This window comes from Durio zibethinus, chromosome 6 (genome assembly GCF_047325235.1).
Source record: "Durio zibethinus cultivar Kanyao isolate XHJ-2024 chromosome 6, ASM4732523v1, whole genome shotgun sequence".
Taxonomy (NCBI): Eukaryota; Viridiplantae; Streptophyta; class Magnoliopsida; order Malvales; family Malvaceae; genus Durio; species Durio zibethinus.
In genome coordinates this window covers 3,272,137-3,293,988 of record NC_143167.1, presented here as the reverse complement: position 1 = coordinate 3,293,988, position 21,852 = coordinate 3,272,137, and the positions used below count along the sequence as shown (strand labels likewise).

Genomic DNA, 21,852 nt, shown 5'->3' with positions numbered 1-21,852 from the left:
GGACTTTTTTTTACTGGTTTTTTGATGTATTTTTGAAAGGTCCTTTGTTTTTGATGTATTTTTGATGGTTTTTTACTTGCTTTTGGACTTTGCAATGCTGCTTCAATGGGTGGCTTTTTTCAAGGATTTTCTTCTTTTTTGAGTATGATCTGATCTTCGTTGCCATTTTTTTGTTTCTAGTTTTTCAATAAACACTTCAAGTTTGCAACTTTTTTGCTGTTTTTTTTTTTCTATTTTTAAAGACTGTAGTTTTTCGTCAGTGTAGAGCATATTTCTATTTTGAAAGATGTATACCTTTCGTAACCTTTGTTATTTTATTTTATTATTCAGTTCTTTTATAGTAAAAAAGGTTTCTTTTTTGTCATCTTGTAATCAAGCCATTTAGAAAGTTGTTACATTTTTGCTTCAGTTGGGATTTTTAACTCCGTTTACAAGTTTCCTGTCGCTTCATGTACTCTTTCTCTGCAGTTGTAGTCTTTTACTGTCTCTTGATGTGCTAAAGGTATTTACGTTTCGGTATTCTTTCGTTCTATCCCTTAATGATGCAATATATTTGGTTAAAGTTTTGACTTTTATGCTAAAAACAGCACCTTTTTGCCTCTTCATGTTAACCATTTTAGTGCACAGCAGCATTAGTGCCTCTGGGTTCAAGCTCATATTCTTAAAGGTTCCCTTTTTTTTTTTTTTTGGGTACTCTAAGGGTTTCTTTTTCTTTTTTTTTTTTTTTTTCCTTTGTGCTTATTTCTCTATTTTTTTTCTTGTGTAAGTTCCAGCATTCATCGACATACGCTTTATTTATTTATTTTTTTGCTACAGATCCTCTGATTTTTAGGTAATATTTGTATCCTTTGTAAACACGTCTTTCATTTGCATCCATGTGGTTTCTTAAGCATTTTGTTAGGAAAAGAAAAAATCTCATTTTTAAATATTATATAGTTTTGGTGCCTTGACTTTGTTTCTTTTTTGGCGTATGAGCATATTGACTTTGTTTCCCTTTGTGGCGTATGAGTATATTGCCAGAAAAAAAAATTGTATAGATGGATGAGTTTCAAGATTGTGATATGCCAAGGTTAATTGCTTTTAGTCTTTTCGTTTTTGTTGAAAATAAATAATTTATCAAGTTAAAAGTATGAATTACTTTTTTTCTGCACGAAATGGTTATAGCTAATCTTTTTCTGCGTGAAATGATACTATTACGTACCTACTTTTTAGGGAATTTGTGTTGTAGCTAATAGTATTTTTATTTTCTTTCACGTAAGAAAAATTTTCTTGGTTGGGATATGGACTCGTCTGAGAAAGAGGGAAGTGGGGCAACGGGCTCTCTTCCCCCTCCCCCGCCTCTGCCCCCCAATGTGGTACCAATCAAAGCAGAATCTGAGCCTGCAAAGGAGGTTTCACGTGTCCCAATGGCCGGGAAAGGTCTTGGATCCCATATAATAGTTTGTCGTTTTTTGCTTGATTCTGTATTTCTATTTCTTAAAGGTGTTTGTTTCTAATCTTACTTTGGATTGCACTTGCTCCTATTTGGTATGCGCATTTGGCAGCTTCGCAGTTGGGGACTTTCCTGAAGTTTGATGAGGCTCCTGAGACATCCTCAAGCCGTAGTGGGGCGACTGCTCCTGAGACATCCTCAAGCCGTGGTGGGGTGACTGCTCCTGGAGCCACACCTGTTCGGCAGCTGCCGTGGTTGAACAGGACTGTCGCCGATTCTATGTTCTTCTGCTGAGACCTTCGGACCATGCTTTCTATAGGCTTTTGGTTTTACCACCAACTGATCTGAAACTCTTTTTAAGTATATTTAAACTTTAGAGGTAGGGCTATCCCAGACTTGTTCTGATGATGATGTGCTGTTCTCTGAATCATCATCCATTTTGGTTATAAACTTTTTGGATGCTTGGCCCCCACCGTATCTAAAGATATGAATGCTTGACTGGGTAATTCACAGTGGCTTTTTCCTGTTTGGTTTAGAGAAGTGGTTATACTACTGCCCTTTACTCTGTTCTCTTATTTACCGTTAGGCTTGGGTATCAGTTAACCAGTTAGATGTGGCTTCCGAGTAACTACTTTTGTTGGTTTCTGATGCTTAGAAAACTATACCATTTCGTTATTACTTCCCTATTATATAACGTAATGCTTTTCCAAGTCGCTGGTAAATCAAAATTGGAATTGGCCCAATTAACCGAATTAGAAGCCTTTGCGCAATTTGCTTCTGATCTCGATAAAGCTACTCAGAATCGATTGGCAAGAGGTCAACGATTACGTGAGTTGCGAGAATGAGTTATATTTCTAGCTTATTTAACTTTTCAGGAAAGAGTTTGTTCGTTTTGGGTATATATACTACTGCCCTTTACTCTGTTCTCTTGTTTACTGTTAGGCTTGGTTATCAGTTACTTAACCAGTTAGATGTGGCTTCTGAGTAACTACTTTTGTTGGTTTCTGATGCTTAGAAAACTATACCATTTCGTTATTACTTCTCTATTATATAATGTAATGCTTTTCTGTGGCAAGAATGAGTTATATTTCTAGCTTATTTAACTTTTCCGGAAATAGTTTGTTGGTTTTGGTAGGAAAAAAAATAGCATACAAAAATTTATCGACAATACTCCCTCTTAAAAACGAATCTCTACTGTTTCACGTAGCAAAGAAAAAAGAAACACCAATATTTCAAAGGAGTCTCCATTTCAAAACGATGGCAACCATAACAAGCAGGATCAACTTTCCAGAATTGTCTGTTGCTCATTTAGGAACATAGATTATTTAAATTTATGTTGTTAAACTTGTTTAAATTTTAGAACTAGGCTGCCTTTCATGGTTTGTCAAAAAAAATGGTGATTTTGGATATTTTTAGTATTTTCAATGCTTAGAGAGAGTATACTTTTAAATTTGTTCAGTTTTGACTTATTTAAGTGTGTAGATAGTTTAAAATTTTCATGTCAAATTTATCTCACGGGTAGAATTATGTTGTCTTACTTGATTTGTTATTAACTTGGATGAATTTATCGCTTTTTGGAACTTTTAATGACTATCAAGGGTAAATTCTCAAGCATTTGTAGTTGTTTCTTATTTATGCACATTGATAGCTTAGGTTTATGATATTAATTTTGCTTAAATATTATAACAATTCTCACTCGTTTCGCTTGTCGAAAATTTTTGTGATTTGAGTCCTTTTAAGCATTCTTTATGCCTTAAAAATTTTAAACCAAGTTCTTTGCTCTCTCTCTCTTTTAAGTATGTAGACAACTTAAACTTGATATATTAAACTTACTCAAATGTTAAATAAGGTTATGAGTTTCTATTTTATCACTATCATTCTTAAAATTTTTAGTTATTAGAGTCGATTATTGGTTGAATTACAAGAAGAATTTTTATTGGTTGAGTTTGGTAAAGTGAGATTTTGTATATATTACATATTTTTAAAGCATTAATATTTCTACTCCCTATTGACACCCAATTTTATCCGAGATGAATGAATTTCGATTGATTTTTCAGCCTAGTTGCACATTTTAATTTAAACTTATTTTAACATTTTAATCAAAATTTCATATTGGGCTTTGGTGGGCTTTATCTTAGGATTATTTTTCCTTAGGGATTTGTTTTATTTGGGCTTGAAACCAATTTTGAATTATAGTTAAAGGATTTTCTCCCTCTTTTTTTCATAGTAAAAAGGCATGAGCAAATAAACACAAAAAGAAAATATTAGCAAACATATTTATGAAACATTTCTCGCCCTTTTTGTTTAACTTTTTTATACTAAATGTTAAAACTGCTATACCAATTGCTATAAACATACAAAAAAAAAATATTTATAAACTTTCCTATTTCTTATTATTGTAAAAGAAAGAAAGATCAATTCGATGCATAGGATAAAATGCTTGATACCAATAACATCACGAGTATTTTGAACTAATTTTTTGTGTAACGTTATTGTGTGGTAGCAGCATGAGTTTTATGCAAGTGTTTTATTGTGATAGAAGCATGAGTTTTACCCATGTGTCATCGAAATCACATCACGGTTATATCCATAACTATGTGGTCTTCATATTATTTTCCTTTTCATTTTAATTTTCCTTTTATCGAAATTACCCTTTTTTACCCAACCCAGTTTCCTCGTCATTTAACACACCCTGCGATTTAAAGAGGACAAATCCGTAATTTTGAGATTTCAAATAATTTACAACCGTCAAATTAGAAAGTAATAAGAATTAATATTCTTTCTAAAAAATCGAATTTCCGTAATTGAGGTAGTGACATAACTGTTCTGGCACCCAAATGCCTGGGTAATTAAAAAGTAGAGTAATGATCCGATGCAATCTCACCTTCCATCATGATCAAATCAAAGCTGTCCAATTCCTTCATTCGTTCAAAAATCATCGATGACATTGAAACTTCCGTAGTTTGTTGAATTCTATGCATATAAATCTATTATTTGAGCCCGCTTAGCTCAGAGGTTAAATGCGATGATCATTGGTTCGATTCTAATAGATGGCTTTCTATATTTGTTTTCTTTTTTATTTTTTTACATAATTGATAATATATATATTTTTTTGAAATCAAAGAAAATTGAAAATGCTTTTTCGCCTCGCGGATCTTCCTATTATAAGGAAGCCTATAGAAGTAAGAACGGGAAGGGGGAAAGGAAATCCTATAGGTTGGATTGCTTGTGTGTCCATGGGACAAATCCCATTTGAAATGGATGGTGTGAATTTGTTAAATGCTCTGAGGCAATTGCTAACACTCTAAGGATGTAATTTTTGAATAATTAGTTGATTGAAAGAAAATAAAATAAAAATAAAAATAAAAGTAATTTATGTTTGATAATATAAATAGTTTTAAGTATAATGTGTATTTAATGTATTTGAAAAAAACAAAGAGAGAAGTTTTGAAATTAGAATAATAATAATGAAGTTAATTTGTTTTGATAAATTTAATTTAATTTAATTTAAATTTATTTGATCATCTATTAATAATTTTAAAATCCACATATTAAATGTATATGCATACATAATTTAAAAGGTAGAGCTAATAGATTATATTTTAATAAGTTGGAAAGTGTATATATTTTTAATAAATGTAATTCAAGAGTTAAATATTTATAAAGGAAAAAAGAGTTAAAATTATTTTGTTTATTAATAATGGGAATCAACGTTGTATTATTTTTATATGAAATTTAATTAAGAGTAATTTAAGATAAATAAAAAAAAAAAAACATAATCAATTTATTTTTGAATTAAAAATGCATCAAATAAAATAAAATTCATTTCTTGTATTACACAAGATAATTTTTTAAGATTATACACTTGTAAATAATATAAGCCATTCATATTGAATATTTTATTTTTTTCAAAAACTTTAATTTTTATATATTTGTATAAATAATTAATTATGCCAATTAACAAAGTTTTCAAGAAATAATTATTGCCATGCCACTATAGTATGGTAAAACTAATTTGTCTTGGTTCAAACTTTTTATTTTAGATAAATTTTGGCTTACTTTAATAATAATAAAAAAAAAGTAGTTGCTTTTTTTTTTTAAATATATTTAGTGCCATTCCCATATCATAGAATTATATACTTAGTCTATATTTAATACACAGATTTTATATTTTATCTGTAAATGATAAGAGGAGATCATTTCATTAATAAGCAAATATCTATTTTTAAAATAAATATATAAAATTTAATATTTTAATAAAATTACATATTAATGAAGAGATATCATCTGATTTATTTCTTTAATGAGATTATATAATTAATTAATAGTATATAAAATTTATACATTATAATCGAATAAAATATAAACCCTTAAATAATTATAGAAAAAAATCTCAATCATTCAAAAACTTTTCATGCATATTGTGAATAAATTAGTAATTAATTTAATAATATTGCTCCTATTAACCTTAATTTTTAAAAAATTAGTCATCTAAATCGACCAAGTGGACGGTGGAGATGCGGTAAAGCAGCGTAATCGTGGAAACCGCGATGCAGAGGACACAAATTAAGGCAAAGACAGACGGGTGGTCCTAGGGGGTTTATTTCAGTCTCTTTTTAGTTTTTTCGTGTGAGAGTTAAAAAACGAGAAAGGAGATTTGTATTCGACAGTCTCTTTGAGTTTTAGGGTTTCTATCTTTCATTTGCTCTCCAAATTTCAGGTATTTTTTTTCTGTGAAACCTGTTTGGTTGCAGTGTTTTTGTCTCGTGTTTTTCTGTTGGACTTTTTTTTACTGGTTTTTTGATGTATTTTTGAAAGGTCCTTTGTTTTTGATGTATTTTTGATGGTTTTTTACTTGCTTTTGGACTTTGCAATGCTGCTTCAATGGGTGGCTTTTTTCAAGGATTTTCTTCTTTTTTGAGTATGATCTGATCTTCGTTGCCATTTTTTTGTTTCTAGTTTTTCAATAAACACTTCAAGTTTGCAACTTTTTTGCTGTTTTTTTTTTTCTATTTTTAAAGACTGTAGTTTTTCGTCAGTGTAGAGCATATTTCTATTTTGAAAGATGTATACCTTTCGTAACCTTTGTTATTTTATTTTATTATTCAGTTCTTTTATAGTAAAAAAGGTTTCTTTTTTGTCATCTTGTAATCAAGCCATTTAGAAAGTTGTTACATTTTTGCTTCAGTTGGGATTTTTAACTCCGTTTACAAGTTTCCTGTCGCTTCATGTACTCTTTCTCTGCAGTTGTAGTCTTTTACTGTCTCTTGATGTGCTAAAGGTATTTACGTTTCGGTATTCTTTCGTTCTATCCCTTAATGATGCAATATATTTGGTTAAAGTTTTGACTTTTATGCTAAAAACAGCACCTTTTTGCCTCTTCATGTTAACCATTTTAGTGCACAGCAGCATTAGTGCCTCTGGGTTCAAGCTCATATTCTTAAAGGTTCCCTTTTTTTTTTTTTTGGGTACTCTAAGGGTTTCTTTTTCTTTTTTTTTTTTTTTTTCCTTTGTGCTTATTTCTCTATTTTTTTTCTTGTGTAAGTTCCAGCATTCATCGACATACGCTTTATTTATTTATTTTTTTGCTACAGATCCTCTGATTTTTAGGTAATATTTGTATCCTTTGTAAACACGTCTTTCATTTGCATCCATGTGGTTTCTTAAGCATTTTGTTAGGAAAAGAAAAAATCTCATTTTTAAATATTATATAGTTTTGGTGCCTTGACTTTGTTTCTTTTTTGGCGTATGAGCATATTGACTTTGTTTCCCTTTGTGGCGTATGAGTATATTGCCAGAAAAAAAAATTGTATAGATGGATGAGTTTCAAGATTGTGATATGCCAAGGTTAATTGCTTTTAGTCTTTTCGTTTTTGTTGAAAATAAATAATTTATCAAGTTAAAAGTATGAATTACTTTTTTTCTGCACGAAATGGTTATAGCTAATCTTTTTCTGCGTGAAATGATACTATTACGTACCTACTTTTTAGGGAATTTGTGTTGTAGCTAATAGTATTTTTATTTTCTTTCACGTAAGAAAAATTTTCTTGGTTGGGATATGGACTCGTCTGAGAAAGAGGGAAGTGGGGCAACGGGCTCTCTTCCCCCTCCCCCGCCTCTGCCCCCCAATGTGGTACCAATCAAAGCAGAATCTGAGCCTGCAAAGGAGGTTTCACGTGTCCCAATGGCCGGGAAAGGTCTTGGATCCCATATAATAGTTTGTCGTTTTTTGCTTGATTCTGTATTTCTATTTCTTAAAGGTGTTTGTTTCTAATCTTACTTTGGATTGCACTTGCTCCTATTTGGTATGCGCATTTGGCAGCTTCGCAGTTGGGGACTTTCCTGAAGTTTGATGAGGCTCCTGAGACATCCTCAAGCCGTAGTGGGGCGACTGCTCCTGAGACATCCTCAAGCCGTGGTGGGGTGACTGCTCCTGGAGCCACACCTGTTCGGCAGCTGCCGTGGTTGAACAGGACTGTCGCCGATTCTATGTTCTTCTGCTGAGACCTTCGGACCATGCTTTCTATAGGCTTTTGGTTTTACCACCAACTGATCTGAAACTCTTTTTAAGTATATTTAAACTTTAGAGGTAGGGCTATCCCAGACTTGTTCTGATGATGATGTGCTGTTCTCTGAATCATCATCCATTTTGGTTATAAACTTTTTGGATGCTTGGCCCCCACCGTATCTAAAGATATGAATGCTTGACTGGGTAATTCACAGTGGCTTTTTCCTGTTTGGTTTAGAGAAGTGGTTATACTACTGCCCTTTACTCTGTTCTCTTATTTACCGTTAGGCTTGGGTGTCAGTTAACCAGTTAGATGTGGCTTCTGAGTAACTACTTTTGTTTCTTTCTGATGCTTAGAAAACTTTACCATTTCGATATTACTTCTCTATTATATAATGTAATACTTTTCTGTGGCAAGAATGAGTTATATTTCTAGCTTATTTAACTTTTCAGGAAAGAGTTTGTTGGTTTTGGTAGGAAAAAAAGTAGCATACAAAAATATATAGACAATACTTCCTGTTAAAAACGAATCTCCACTGTTTCATGTAGCAAAGAAAAAAGAAACACCAATATTTCAAAGGTGTATCCATTTCAAAACGATGGCAAGCATAACAAGCAGGATCAACTTTCCAGAATTGTTTGTTGCTCTTTTAGGAACATAGATTGCTTAAATTTATGATGTTAAACTTGTTTAAATATTAGCACTAGGCTGCCTTTCATGCTTTGTCCAAAAAAAAAAAAAATGGTTATTTTAGATATTTTTAGTATTTTCAATGAGAGAGCAAACTTTTAAATTTGTTGAGCTTTTACTTATTTTAGTGTGTGGATAATTTAAATGTTTTATGTCAAATTTATACCATTGGTAGAACTATGTTGTCTTACTTGATTTGGTGTTAAATTTGGGTGAATTTATCGTTTTTTGGAACTTTTAATGATTATAAAAGGTAAATTCTCAATCATGTACAATTATTCCTTATTTAAGCACATTGATAGCTTAGGTTTGCGATATTAATTTTGCTTAAATATTAAAACAATTCTCGTTTGCTTCGTTTGTCAAAATATTTTGTAATTTAAGTCTTTTTAAGCATTCTTTATGCCTTAAAAATTTTAAACCAAGTTCTTTGCTCTCTCAGTTTTAGGTATGTAGACAACTTAAACTTGATATATTAAACTTACTCAAATTTTAAATAAGGATATGAGTTTTTTTTTTTTTTTTTTTCACTGTCATTCTTAAAATTATTAGTTATAAAAATCATTTATTGGTTGAATTGCAAGAAAAATTTTTATTGGTAGAGTTTGGTAAAGTGAAATTTTGCATTTTTTTTATTAAATATTTATGCTTTTTTTTTTGTCAAATTTGATTTATAAGTTGACTTTCTTTTCTACACTTTTTACGATATTAAATGATAAATTCTCAAGCATATCCAGTTATTACTCATTTTTAAACATGTGTTATTTCTGTATTTTTTCTATTAATTATCTCTATTTTTTTATGATAATTATTAATGCCATCTAAATAAGTTTAGATCTTTTATGATAACATAAAAATTTTATTACATTGAATCTCTGAATGCTTTAAATAATAAAAATTATCGAATTGACTTTGTTGTTAATATAGTTATAATGCATTTGATTGACTAAGACTCAAACCCTAAAGATAAAAATTGTTGAATTGATTTATTCTTAAAAGGATCAATGGGTTGTTGACATTGGTTATGAGCTTTGTCTAGACGATTGCTTTATAATTAACTTTGTGTTATAGTTTTAAGGTTCATTTTTTTTTAACAAGTATTTTGGGTACGAGAAAGGTGTCAAAAGACACTCCGATGTCTTGTAGTAAAGATTTTAGGTGTTGAAATATAGAATGAGGACATAAAAATTACTTAATTTATTAAGCAATTGACGAATGATTTAAATAATTCTATGATAACTTTTCTTCTTAAACATATTGAACCTAATTTATGTTTGCTATTCCATCAATCTTGACCTTAGCCTAAAAATTTTTTATATGCATATTGCATATATATCCTACAACTTTTAGTATTATTATAGACAAAAATTACAAAGGGTCATATACATTAGCAATTCACCTAATTTATTTTAATTGGATTTGTTGAAACATCTCTTTCACAGTGCTACTAATAATCTATTTAAATCCTTTCACCAATTTTTAAACGTATATCACTTTATTTTACCGATTTTAAAGAAATGCAACATCTAATATTATAATTATAAGTCTAACTTTTATATTGCCAGTATTAGAAAAAAATGGTGAATTAAGAGTTGAAAATTATAAATATTTTGATTTTGATAATTGTATTTGATAAAGATAACTACAAGAAAAATATTGTCTACCAAAACAAGAATTTATGAAAATTAAATTACTACTACTATTAAAAAAAATTATTTTAGGATAAAACCATTTATGGATAGACAAAAAAGTTTCAACATTTTTTTGTGAAAAAAAAAATTTAATTATTGAATTGAAAGTGGTTGATAAAATATTTAAAATCTAATATCATAAAAAATCTACTCTTATAAAAAGCTATATAATTACTTCGTATATCTAATTTTAGATATCTTAATCTATTCACACATGTCATGCATAATCAAATTATTGTTATATTCGTAAGTACATGATCTCCGCACTATTTTTTTTTTTTTGTTTTCCATTTCCTTTTATCCAAATTACCCTTCTTCACCCAACTCAATTTTTTTATCATTCAACACACCCCATTGTTTTAAACAGACAAAACCATGATTTTGAGATTTCAATTAAACTTAGAATCGTCAAATCAAAAATTAATAAAAATTAATATCGTTTTTGCAAAAACCGAATATCTATGATTAAAGTAGTGACATAATCATTTTTGCACTGCAAATGTGCATATTTTTTAACAATTAAAAAAAAGGGTATGATCTTATGCAATCACACATTCTATCACGATCAAATCAAAGCCGTCCAATGCTTTGATCTAAAGGTGTAATTTAAGACCCGTTCCCTTCATTACGTTCAAAATCATTGATGACACTAAAACTTTCATAGTCACCTGTTGCAAATCGAGGGCAATTGATGACATTTTAAATATGTAATTTTGAAATAATTAATTGAATGAAATAAAATTAAAAATAAACTTAAGAGTAATTTATGTTTAGTAATAAAAATAGTTTTATGTATAATGTGTTTTTAACGTATTCGACAAAAAAAAAAAGGAGAGATTTTGAAATAAAATAACAATAATAATGAAATTAATTCGATTTGATTTGATTTGATAAATTAAATTTTAGTTTATATGATCATTTATTGATATTATTAAAATCCACATATTAAATGTACATGCATACATAACTTAAAAAGGTAGAGCCAATAAATTATATTTTAATATGTTGAAACGTGTATAATTTTTAGTAAATTTATTTTAAGAGTTGAATATTTATAATTGAAAAAAAAATACAAAATTATTTTATTTATTAACAACGGAAAAAAAGTTTTATTACTTTTAATATGAATTTTAATTGAAAGTAATTTAAAATAAATATTATAAAGAAAATATAATCAATTTATTTTTAAATTAAAAATACATCAAATAAAATAGAATTCATTTATTAGACGATACATTAAAAATTTTTAAAATTATGCACATATCGGATAATAGAAATCGTTCACATTGAATATTTTAATTTTTATAAAATATTTTAACTTTTATATCTTTATATAAATGTTAATTATGGAAATTAATAATTTTTTAATAAATAATTATTATGATGTGACTATAATACAGTAAAATTAATTTGTATTAGTTAAAATTTTTTATTTTTTATAAGTTTTATTTGGCTTTTTAAAATATATTTTGTATGATTTTTATATAATAAATTTATATAATGAGTTTATATTTAATGTTTTGATAGTACATAAATTTATACATCGTTACCGTGTTTGATGAAGTTAATTTCTTAATAAATAAATAACAATTTCTAAAATAAATATAAAAATTTATATCTTTTAAAAAATTTAATTATTAATGAGACGATATAATATGATTTAGGTCATCAATAAAATAATTTATAAAATCTATACAACACATCAAATATAAATCTTTGTATAATTATAAAAAAGTCTCAATCATTCACAAAATTTTCATACATATTATGAATAAATTAGTAATTAATTTAATAATATTGTTCTTATTAACCTGAAGTTTTAAAAAATTATTGTCATCTAATCTAAATTGACAAGTGGACGGTGGAGACGTGGTAAAGCAGCGTATCGTGTAAGCCGCGATGCAGAGGACATAAATTAAGGCAAGACAAAGACGGATGGTCCTTGGAGGTTTATTTCAGTCTGTTTATAGTTTTTTCGTGTGAGAGGAAAAAACAAGAAAGGAGATTTGTATTTGACAGTGCCTTTTGAGTTTTAGGGTTTCTATCTTTCATTTGCTCTCCAAATTTCAGGTATTTTTTTTTTCTGTGAAACCTGTTTGGTTTCAGTGTTTTTGTCTCGTGTTTTTCTTCTTTGGACTTTTTTTTACAGGGTTTTTGATGTATTTTTGAAAGGTCCTCTGTTTTTGAAAAATTTTAAGCGTTGTAGTTTGCAATGCTGCTTCAGTAGGTGGCTTTTTTCAAGGATTTTCTTCTTTTTTGAGTATCATCTGCGCTTCGTTCCATTTTTTGTTTCTACTTTTTCAATAAACACTTCAAGTTTGCAACTTTTTAGCTGTTTTTTTTTTTTTTTTTTTTTTTTCTATTTTTAAGGACTGTAGTTTTTCGTCGGTGTAGAGCACATTTCTATTTTGAGAGATGTATACCTTTCGTAACCTTTGTTATTTTATTTTATTATTCAGTTCTTTTATAGTAAAAAAGGTTTCTTTTTTGTCATCTTGTAATCAAGCCATTTAGAAAGTTGTTACATTTTTGCTTCAGTTGGGATTTTTAACTCCGTTTAAAAGTTTTTTGTCGCTTCATTTACTCTTTCTCTGCAGTTATAGTCTTTTACTGTCTCTTGATGTGCTAAAGGTATTTACGTTTTGGTATTTTTTCGTTCTATCCCTTAAATGATGCAATATATTTGGTTAAAGTTTTGACTTTTATGCTAAAAACAGCACCTTTTTGCCTCTTCATGTTAACCGTTTTAGTGCATAGCAGCATTAGTGCCTCTGGTTCAAGCTCATATTCTTAAAGGTTCCCTTTTTTTTTTTTGTACTCTAAGGGTTTCTTTTTCTTTTTCTTTTTTTTTTTTTCCTTTGTGCTTATCTCTCTATTTTTTTTCCTGTGTAAGTTCCAGCATTCATCAACATACGCTTTTTTTTTTTTTTTTTTGCTATAGATCCTCTGATGTTTAGGTAATATTTGTATCCTTTGTAAACACGTCTTTAATATGCATGCATGTGGTTTCTTAAGCATTTTGTTAGGAAAAAAAAAATCTCATTTTTAAATATTATATAGTTTTGGTGCCTTGGCTTTGTTTCTTTTTTGGCGTACGAGCATGTTGACTTTGTTTTCCTTAGTGGCGTACGAGTATATTGCTAGAAAAAAAAAAAATCACGTTTTGAGTATATTGTTAGAAAAATTTTATTTTGTTGTTTACTTTGCCAAGAGAATACATCATGCAAAAATATAACACGAACACAAAACGAATAAAAGGGATACGAAATAGGATACTAATAAAAACATGAAAGAAATATAATTTATAATTTTAATAATAATTATATATATATATGGATTTAACAAAATTAAAAATATATATTTTATATTTTATCATCTATATTAATTGTGGCACGTAATTTTCGTATAAAATATAATATTAATACATTAAATTTATAATTTAAATGACACAAATACAAAAATCCACAATCTAAATTTTAAATCATTATTTATTCACTAAATTCCCTTAATCTCTATGTCTGTATTTCTCAAAAGGAAATGGATATATTTTTGTTGATTTCTCTTAGGATATTTCAAATAACAAAAAAAAAAAAAAAAAAACAATCCTATAAAATAAAACCATATAAACAGACACTATATAGTTTAAGAGAACTAGATACTAAGTTGTATAGATTGACGAGTTTTAAGATTGTGATATGTCAAGGGTAATTGCTACTAATTTTTTCTTTTTTGTTGAAAATAACTAATTTATCAACTTAAAAGTGGGAATTACTTTTTTCTGCATGAAATGGTTATAGTTAATCTTTTTCTGCATGAAATGATACTGTTACGTACCTACTTTTTGTGGAATTTCTGTTGTAGCTAATCTTAAATGCTTACTAGTATTTTTATTTTCTTTCACGTAAGAAAAATTTTCTTGGTTAGGAAATGGACTCGTCTGAGAAAGAGGGAAGCGGGGCAACGGGCTCTCTTCCTCCTCCCCCGCCTCTGCCTCCCAATGTGGCACCAATCAAAGCAGAATGTGAACCTGCAAAGAAGGTTTTACGTGTCCCAATGGCCAGGAAAGGTCTTGGATCTAAAGGGCAGAAGATATCTATTCTCACAAATCACTTCAAAGTGAATGTTGGAACTGTTGATGGGCATTTCTTCCACTACAGTGTATGTAATTGCTTACTTCGCTCTGCTTATCTTTTTTTCTCATTGGTAAATAGAAATTATTGATGCAAGTTTCTTCTTCTTTTGCAATTTGGTTCAACAGGTTTCTCTTTCTTATGAAGATGGTCGCCCAGTGGTTGGGAAGGGTGTTGGAAGAAAGGTGATGGATAAGTTGCATGAGACCTACAGCAGTGAGTTGGCTGGAAAGGACTTTGCGTATGATGGGGAGAAGAGTTTATTTACTGTTGGTCCTCTCCCAAGTACCAAGCTTGAGTTTCCTGTTGTGCTTGAGGATGTTACATCCGACAGGTTGACGTGCACTTTAGATTGATTTGCAGTATTTACACTGCTCCCATTCATTGTTTCTAATTTTTTAAGTATGTATGGAAACAATAGGAGTGCAAGCCCTGATGGCAATGAAAGCCAAAAAGAGCGTGAAAGGAAGATATTAGGACGTATGCACCCGCCAAAGACATTTAACGTGGAGATTAGCTTTGCCGCAAAGATTCCCATGCAAGCCATTCAAAATGCTCTGCGTGGACAGGAATCAGGAAACTCACAAGAAGCCCTGAGGGTGCTGGATATCATTTTACGGCAGCATGCTGCAAAACGGTGAGTTAAAATATGTGCCTGAGTATTCTTTTCTCCACTTTTAGGTTTTGATCCCGGATATTATATTTATTCTGACATTACGTTCACTTACATAGGGGATGCCTACTTGTTCGCCAGTCTTTTTTCCAAGATGATGAAAATAATTATACAAACATTGGCCGTGGTGTCCTAGGATGCAGGGGATTCCATTCAAGTTTCAGAGCTACTCAAGGAGGCCTTTCCCTGAATATTGGTTGGAACCTCATCTCGCAGCACTTACGCATTTGTGTGCTTTGTATTGTTTGTATAATTACTATTTCTCTTTGTGTTTCAGACGTATCAACTACAGTGATATTTCAACCTGGTCCAGTATTGGATTTTTTACTTGAGAATCAGAATATGAGAGATCCTCAGTACCTGGACTGGAGCAAGGTTATCAATAACTACATTTTTTTGCCAAGCGAATTTGAGTTCTTTGCATCAATTATTAATTACTAAACCGCAATTGCTTGAAACCCTGAATAGGCTAAACGAGTGCTTAAAAATCTGAGGGTAGAAGTCAGACCATCCAATCTGGAGTACAAGATTACCGGATTGAGTGACCTTTTCTGCAAAGATCAGATGTATGATTTCCCGGTCTCACAATAGTGCTTTTTCTTTGATTGGTGCTAAATTGGCTACTATTTAACTTTGAGCTTTTCCTACTTGCCTGTTGTGTAATACTTCAGTTTAAAGTTATTGTTTCTTATTTGTTGTGTGCTGTGTCCATGATGCAGGTTCTCATGGAAGCAGAAAAGTATGAAGAATGAGAATGGTGAAGCAGAGACCGTGGAGATTACTGTTTATGAATATTTTGTCACCCATCGCAAGATACAGTTGGCTTATTCTGCAGATTTGCCATGCATTAATGTTGGCAAGCCAAAGCGGCCAACATATATTCCTTTGGAGGTGAATGAGTGCATTGTGGCTTTGTTTTGTTACATGATATATGCTTAGCAACTAATTCTTGTCTATGATTTGTTGTGCACCTGTTGCAATGCCATAGCTGTGCACTTTGGTGTCGTTGCAACGCTACACAAAAGCGCTATCCACTTTCCAAAGAGCTTCGCTGGTCGAAAAATCAAGGCAGAAGCCTCAAGAAAGAATGAGGCTCTTGTCTATTGTAGGTCTATTATAAACTTCTGACTCTCAGCATTTCACTTGTTCTATAACTTATGAGTGTTGCATATTTTTGTGCAGGCTTTACATAACAGTAATTATGGTGCTGAACCAGTGCTGCGTTCATGTGGTGTTTCTATCAGCTCTAATTTCACCCAAGTGGAAGGCCGTATTCTGCCTCCTCCGGGGGTAGGTTAATGATGAATTTTGTTTCTTTCTTTGATATACGGAACGTGTATGCTGGTTGTTGAGGGTTAATTTAATGATCCTTCTTTTCGATGTACATGCTAATTGAGTTATCTTTTGATGACAGATAATAGCGGGCGATGGTAAAGCTTTCGCGCCTAAGAATGGGCGATGGAATTTCAACAATAAGGTCTATAGCTTCTTTGCTTTTGCAGCCTTCTATCTTATATATGTTTCATCTCTTGTTTCTCAACAGTTCAGTTATGCTTTCATAGAGATTTGTGGAGCCAACTAGGATTGAAAGTTGGGGTGTTGTTAACTTCTGGCCACGTTGTGATGTAAGTCGACTTGTGTTGGATCTGATGAGATGCGGAGAAATGAAAGGAATGGTAAGTTTGTTGTCTAATTTTTGTTTTGGTTGTATTGGTATTGTCAATCAGCACATACAAAGTTATAGAATTCAACTTGTTGGCTTACGTTCTTTTCCATGTCTCTTTTTCAGCATGTAGATAGACCATTTGGTGTGTACACAGAGAAGAATGAGAACGGACGTCTCTCTCCTGTGGGTAGAGTGGATAAGATGTTTGATGAGATGAAATCTGAAAGTAATGTCTCTCCACGGTTCCTTCTTTGTGTGCTGCCTAACAGGAAAAATTCTGATCTTTATGGTGTGCACAAACTCATCTGTTCATACATTGTCTATGCGTGTTTTCCTGGAAGTCTTTTGCTTACGTAGTAAGTTCAACGAATTTTCTAAGGTCCATGGAAGCGAAAGAATCTTGCCGACTCTGGCATAGTCACTCAGTGTATGGCTCCAACTAAGTTCACTGATCAGTACCTTACGAATCTGCTTCTCAAGATTAATGCAAAGGTCTGCTTCTGTCCAACGATTTCTTTTTTCTTTTTTTTTTAACTTAAGCCATTCCTCTGGTTGCAGTTCTAATCTTCTGTAGTTAAACCATTAAGGTTATTGTTCTATTTATAATTAAACCTGCTAATATCATAATCTGCTCGCAGCTTGGAGGACTGAATTCAATGTTAACAATCCAACAACCACGTCCCTTCCCTGTTGTTTCAAGGGTTCCAACTCCAAGTTCTATGATCCCTGTTGTTTCAAGGGTTCCAACCATGATCCTTGGTATGGATGTGTCACATGGCTCTCCTGGGCAGTCTGATGTCCCGTCAATAGCTGCGGTAGGGATGATCTTATTCCTTATCATTGGGTTTCTTGAGTTTCCATAAATTGCAAGCAGTTATAGAGATGTGATTTGGCAGTCTGTCTATACTTCAAAATTTGTGAGATTTTTTAACTGTATTTAATTGTAGGTGGTTAACTCCAGGCAGTGGCCCTCCATTTACCGCTATAGGGCATCTGTCCGGACACAGTCACCCCGGGTTGAAATGATAGATTCACTATTCAAACGAGTGTCTGACCGGGTGGATGGAGGTGTTATGAGGTACGTTTCAATCTTAAAGTTATTTGACTAAAGAGGGGACAAGTATTGGCCAATAAAAGGGACAAGTTATTTGTTGAAAATTTATTTTTTATATCCTCATTATTGTTTCTCTCTTCTTGCTTGGGGCGTCAATGGCGGTGGGTTGTAATAAGAAAGTTGTGTAATATGTTATTCTGCTGGTAATCATTTATGTCTGTAGTATTTTAATTTTTGGGAATATAATGTTTCGAGTTTGTGTACCTAATGTATTTTCTTTGACATCAGGGAGGCTGTCTTTGACTTTTTTAGAAGCTCACGACAGAAGCCTCTTCAAATCATCATATTCAGGTTTCTTATTTTACATTTTGCTGTTTCTCACGTTCATTCTATATAACAAAAATATTCTAAATCATACATTTTTAGGGAACTCAGGGATGCAAAATTTGGTTTTCCTGCTTCTTAATTGCCACAGCTTCGTCTCTGCTTTGCAAACTCTATTTGTATTGATTTCTAACTTCTAAGTAATGGGTGTATTTATTCTGTTAAATCATCTGTTTTACATGTGAAATGCTGTCTTGATATTCAAGTATATTTGATCTGCTCAGTCTCTTCATGCTGCTTACGGAATGTACAAGTTGTCCTTTAAACTTTTAATCAAACTAGCATGTTCCTTTCTGCCTGCTGTCTAAAATGCTTCAGAACATTCTCATTTTTTAGCCTCTTCCATTATTCTCATTTTCTGCTCTGGCTATATGACTTAAAATGTTGTGAATCCCCACCCCCCCCCCCCCCACCCCCCAAAAGCCCTAACTAACATTTACATTTCTGTTTTGTATAGTTGGGTTCTATGAATGTAATTAATACCTGCTATGCAAAACTTTTTTTTTATGTTACAATGCTGTGAATTTTTATCATTCTATTGCAGGTTTTATGGTACTTGGTTAATCTTTACATCATTTATGTCCTTTTTTGACAATTTTCTTTTTCAAATTTTGTTTTATCTTCTTATGAACCATCATATCTCTTTACATACTTCTTGTAAGCTAGTTTGTGGTTATTGCGCTGATGTTTCTTTTACCTTTTATTGAGATGCTTATGCATGCTTACTTGCTCATTATTCTTGGTTCCACTCAGGGACGGGGTCAGTGAGTCACAGTTCAATCAAGTTTTGAACATTGAACTGGAACAAATTGTTGAGGTATGCAGTAGTGACTTTCAATCATGGGAACTGAAAATTGTACATTTCTATTTGAGTTATTCATGCAAAATAAGTACGAAAATTGTGCTAGTTATAAATCAGTCATTAAGATGATAGTGCTTGGGATAAAACATCTCTCGTTAACGTTTCTACTTTATAGGCTTGCAAGAATCTTGATGAGAATTGGAACCCCAGGTTTGTGGTCATCGTAGCACAAAAAAATCATCGTACAAGGTTTTTCCAGCAGGGATCTCCTGATAATGTTCTGCCTGGTGAGGCTCACTCATTATTTGATGCATGTCATCTGGTACCTCTGTTATAGTTGTTAAAATCGATCCTTTTTTTATTGTTTTGCAGGAACCGTGATAGACAACACAGTTTGTCATCCACAGAACAATGACTTTTATCTATGTGCACATGCCGGAATGATTGTAAGTTTTTCTAGAATTTTGTTTCAGTTGATTAATGGTTGTTGATTTTGCAATTTTGTCTCACTTAATTGGTCAAGATATTGCCAACTACATTTGTACTTGCCTTCTCTATCCAGAATTCATTGTTTGTATTTTAAGGCTGTCATGCATGTTTTGTTGTGAAAGAAAATGCACGACTGAAATTGAAGTTCCTCTTACGGTGGTTGGTTTCCTCATCCAAGTTGTGCTCGACGCTTTTGCTGTGTCTTATGGGTATAGCCCTTCATCTTTTATTGTAACGTTGGTTTGTTTGTATAATTTGTATTTGCTGTTCAGGGAACCACAAGGCCTACCCATTATCATGTTCTCTTAGATGAAATCGGATTTTCAGCTGACGAACTGCAAGAACTTGTCCATTCTCTATCATATACGTAAGCGTATAATCATGTGTTGTAATTACTTCACAAATGTTTTAAGTTGTAATCACGGTTGCATTCCTTGTAATCTCTTTCTAATGCAGGAATCAAAGAAGTACCACTGCCATATCTGTAGGTAAGTATTCTGGTTGAGATGCTTCCCTAGTGTTTGTGATATGCTTTTTCTCAAATGCCAAATTCATTTGGTTTACCTAATTATTTTCCCACTTGATCTCCATATAATAGTTTGTCGTTTTTTGCTTGATTCTGTATTTCTATTTCTTAAAGGTGTTTGTTTCTAATCTTTGGATTGCAGTCGCTCCTATTTGGTATGCGCATTTGGCAGCTTCGCAGTTGGGGACTTTCCTGAAGTTTGATGAGGCTCCTGAGACATCCTCAAGCCATGGTGGGGTGACTGCTCCTGGAGCCATACCTGTTCCGCAGCTGCCGTGGTTGAACAAGAATGTCTCCGATTCTATGTTCTTCTGCTGAGACCTTTTGACCATGTTTACTATAGGCTTTTGGTTTTACCAGCAACTGATCTGAAACCCTTTTTAAGTATATTTAAACTTTAGAGTTAGGGCTATCTCAGACTTGTTCTGATGATGACGTGCTGTTCTCTGAATCATCATCCATTTTGGTTATAAACTTTTTGGATGCCTGGCCGCTAACGTATCTAAAGATATGAATGCTTCACTAGGAAATTCACAGTGGCTTTTTCCTGTTTGGTTTAGTGAAAGTGGTTATAGTACTGCCCTTTACTCTCTTCTCTTATTCACTGTTAGGCTTGGTTATCAGTTACTTAACAAGTTAGATGTGGTTTCTGAGTAACTACTTTTGTTGGTTTCTGATGCTTTGAAAACTATACCATTTCGTTATTACTTCTCTATTATATAATGTAATGCTTTTCTGTGGCAAGAATGAGTTATATTTCTAGCATATTTAACTTTTCCGGAAAGAGTTTGTTGGTTTTGGTAGGAAAAAAAATAGCATACAAAAATTTATCGACAATACTTCCTCTTAAAAACGAATCTCTACTGTTTCACGTAGCAAAGAAAAAAGAAACACCAATATTTCAAAGGAGTCTCCATTTCAAAACGATGGCAACCATAACAAGCAGGATCAACTTTCCGGAATTGTTTGTTGCTCATTTAGGAACATAGATTACTTAAATTTATGATGTTAAACTTGTTTAAATTTTAGAACTAGGCTGCCTTTTATGGTTTGTCAAAAAAAAAAAATGGTGATTTTAGATATTTTTAGTATTTTCAATGCTTAGAGAGGGCAAACTTTTAAATTTGTTCAGTTTTTACTTATTTAAGTATGTAGATAGTTTAAATTTTTTATGTCAAATTTATCTCATGGGTAGAACTATGCTGTCTTGCTTGATTTGTTATTAAATTTGGATGAATTTATCGCTTTTTGGAACTTTTAATGACTATTAAGTGTAAATTCTCAAGCATTTGTAGTTGTTCCTTATTTATGCACATGATAGCTTAGGTCGTGATATTAATTTTGCTTAAATATTATAACAATTTTCACTCATTATTTCGCTTGTCGAAAATTTTTGTGATTTAAGTTTTTTTAAACATTCTTTATGCCTTGAAAATTTTAAACTAAGTTCTTTGCTCTCTCTTTTCTAAGTATGTAAACAGCTTAAATTTGATATATTAAACTTACTCAAATGTTAAATAAGGTTATGAGTTTTTTTTTTCCATTATCATTCTTAAAATTATTAGTTATTAGAATCGATTATTGGTTGAATTACAAAAAAAAAAATTTTTTGGTTGAATTTGGTAAAGTGAGATTTTGCATTTTTTATTAATTATTTATGCTTTTTTTTTTTTTGCCAAATTTGATTTATAAGTTGACTTTCTTTTCTACACTTTTTATGACCTTTAAAAGTAAATTTTTCAATATATTTAGTTATTTCTCATTTTCAAGCATATGTTATTTATGCATTTTTTTATTAATTGTTTT

The 21,852-nt window shown here is 31.3% G+C and overlaps 2 protein-coding genes and 1 pseudogene across 2 annotated transcripts; all 3 read left to right on the top strand.

Moving 5' to 3' along the window:
- Window positions 1-14,249: 14,249 nt before the first annotated feature.
- On the top strand, window positions 14,250-15,606 carry LOC149518349 (protein argonaute 4-like). The gene is made up of 5 exons (XM_089761832.1): window positions 14,250-14,480; window positions 14,581-14,792; window positions 14,877-15,089; window positions 15,185-15,321; window positions 15,403-15,606. The coding sequence occupies exons 1-5, from the start codon at window positions 14,250-14,252 to the stop codon at window positions 15,564-15,566; spliced, it is 957 nt and encodes a 318-aa protein (XP_089617958.1). The 3' UTR covers window positions 15,567-15,606.
- An 87-nt stretch (window positions 15,607-15,693) lies between these two features.
- On the top strand, window positions 15,694-17,148 carry LOC149518348 (protein argonaute 4-like). Its single transcript, XM_089761543.1, has 7 exons — window positions 15,694-15,704; window positions 15,845-16,016; window positions 16,114-16,230; window positions 16,308-16,415; window positions 16,540-16,602; window positions 16,688-16,801; window positions 16,915-17,148. The coding sequence occupies exons 1-7, from the start codon at window positions 15,694-15,696 to the stop codon at window positions 17,146-17,148; spliced, it is 819 nt and encodes a 272-aa protein (XP_089617669.1).
- A 21-nt stretch (window positions 17,149-17,169) lies between these two features.
- On the top strand, window positions 17,170-20,742 carry LOC149518347 (protein argonaute 4-like; annotated as a pseudogene).
- The last annotated feature ends 1,110 nt before the right edge of the window (window positions 20,743-21,852 follow it).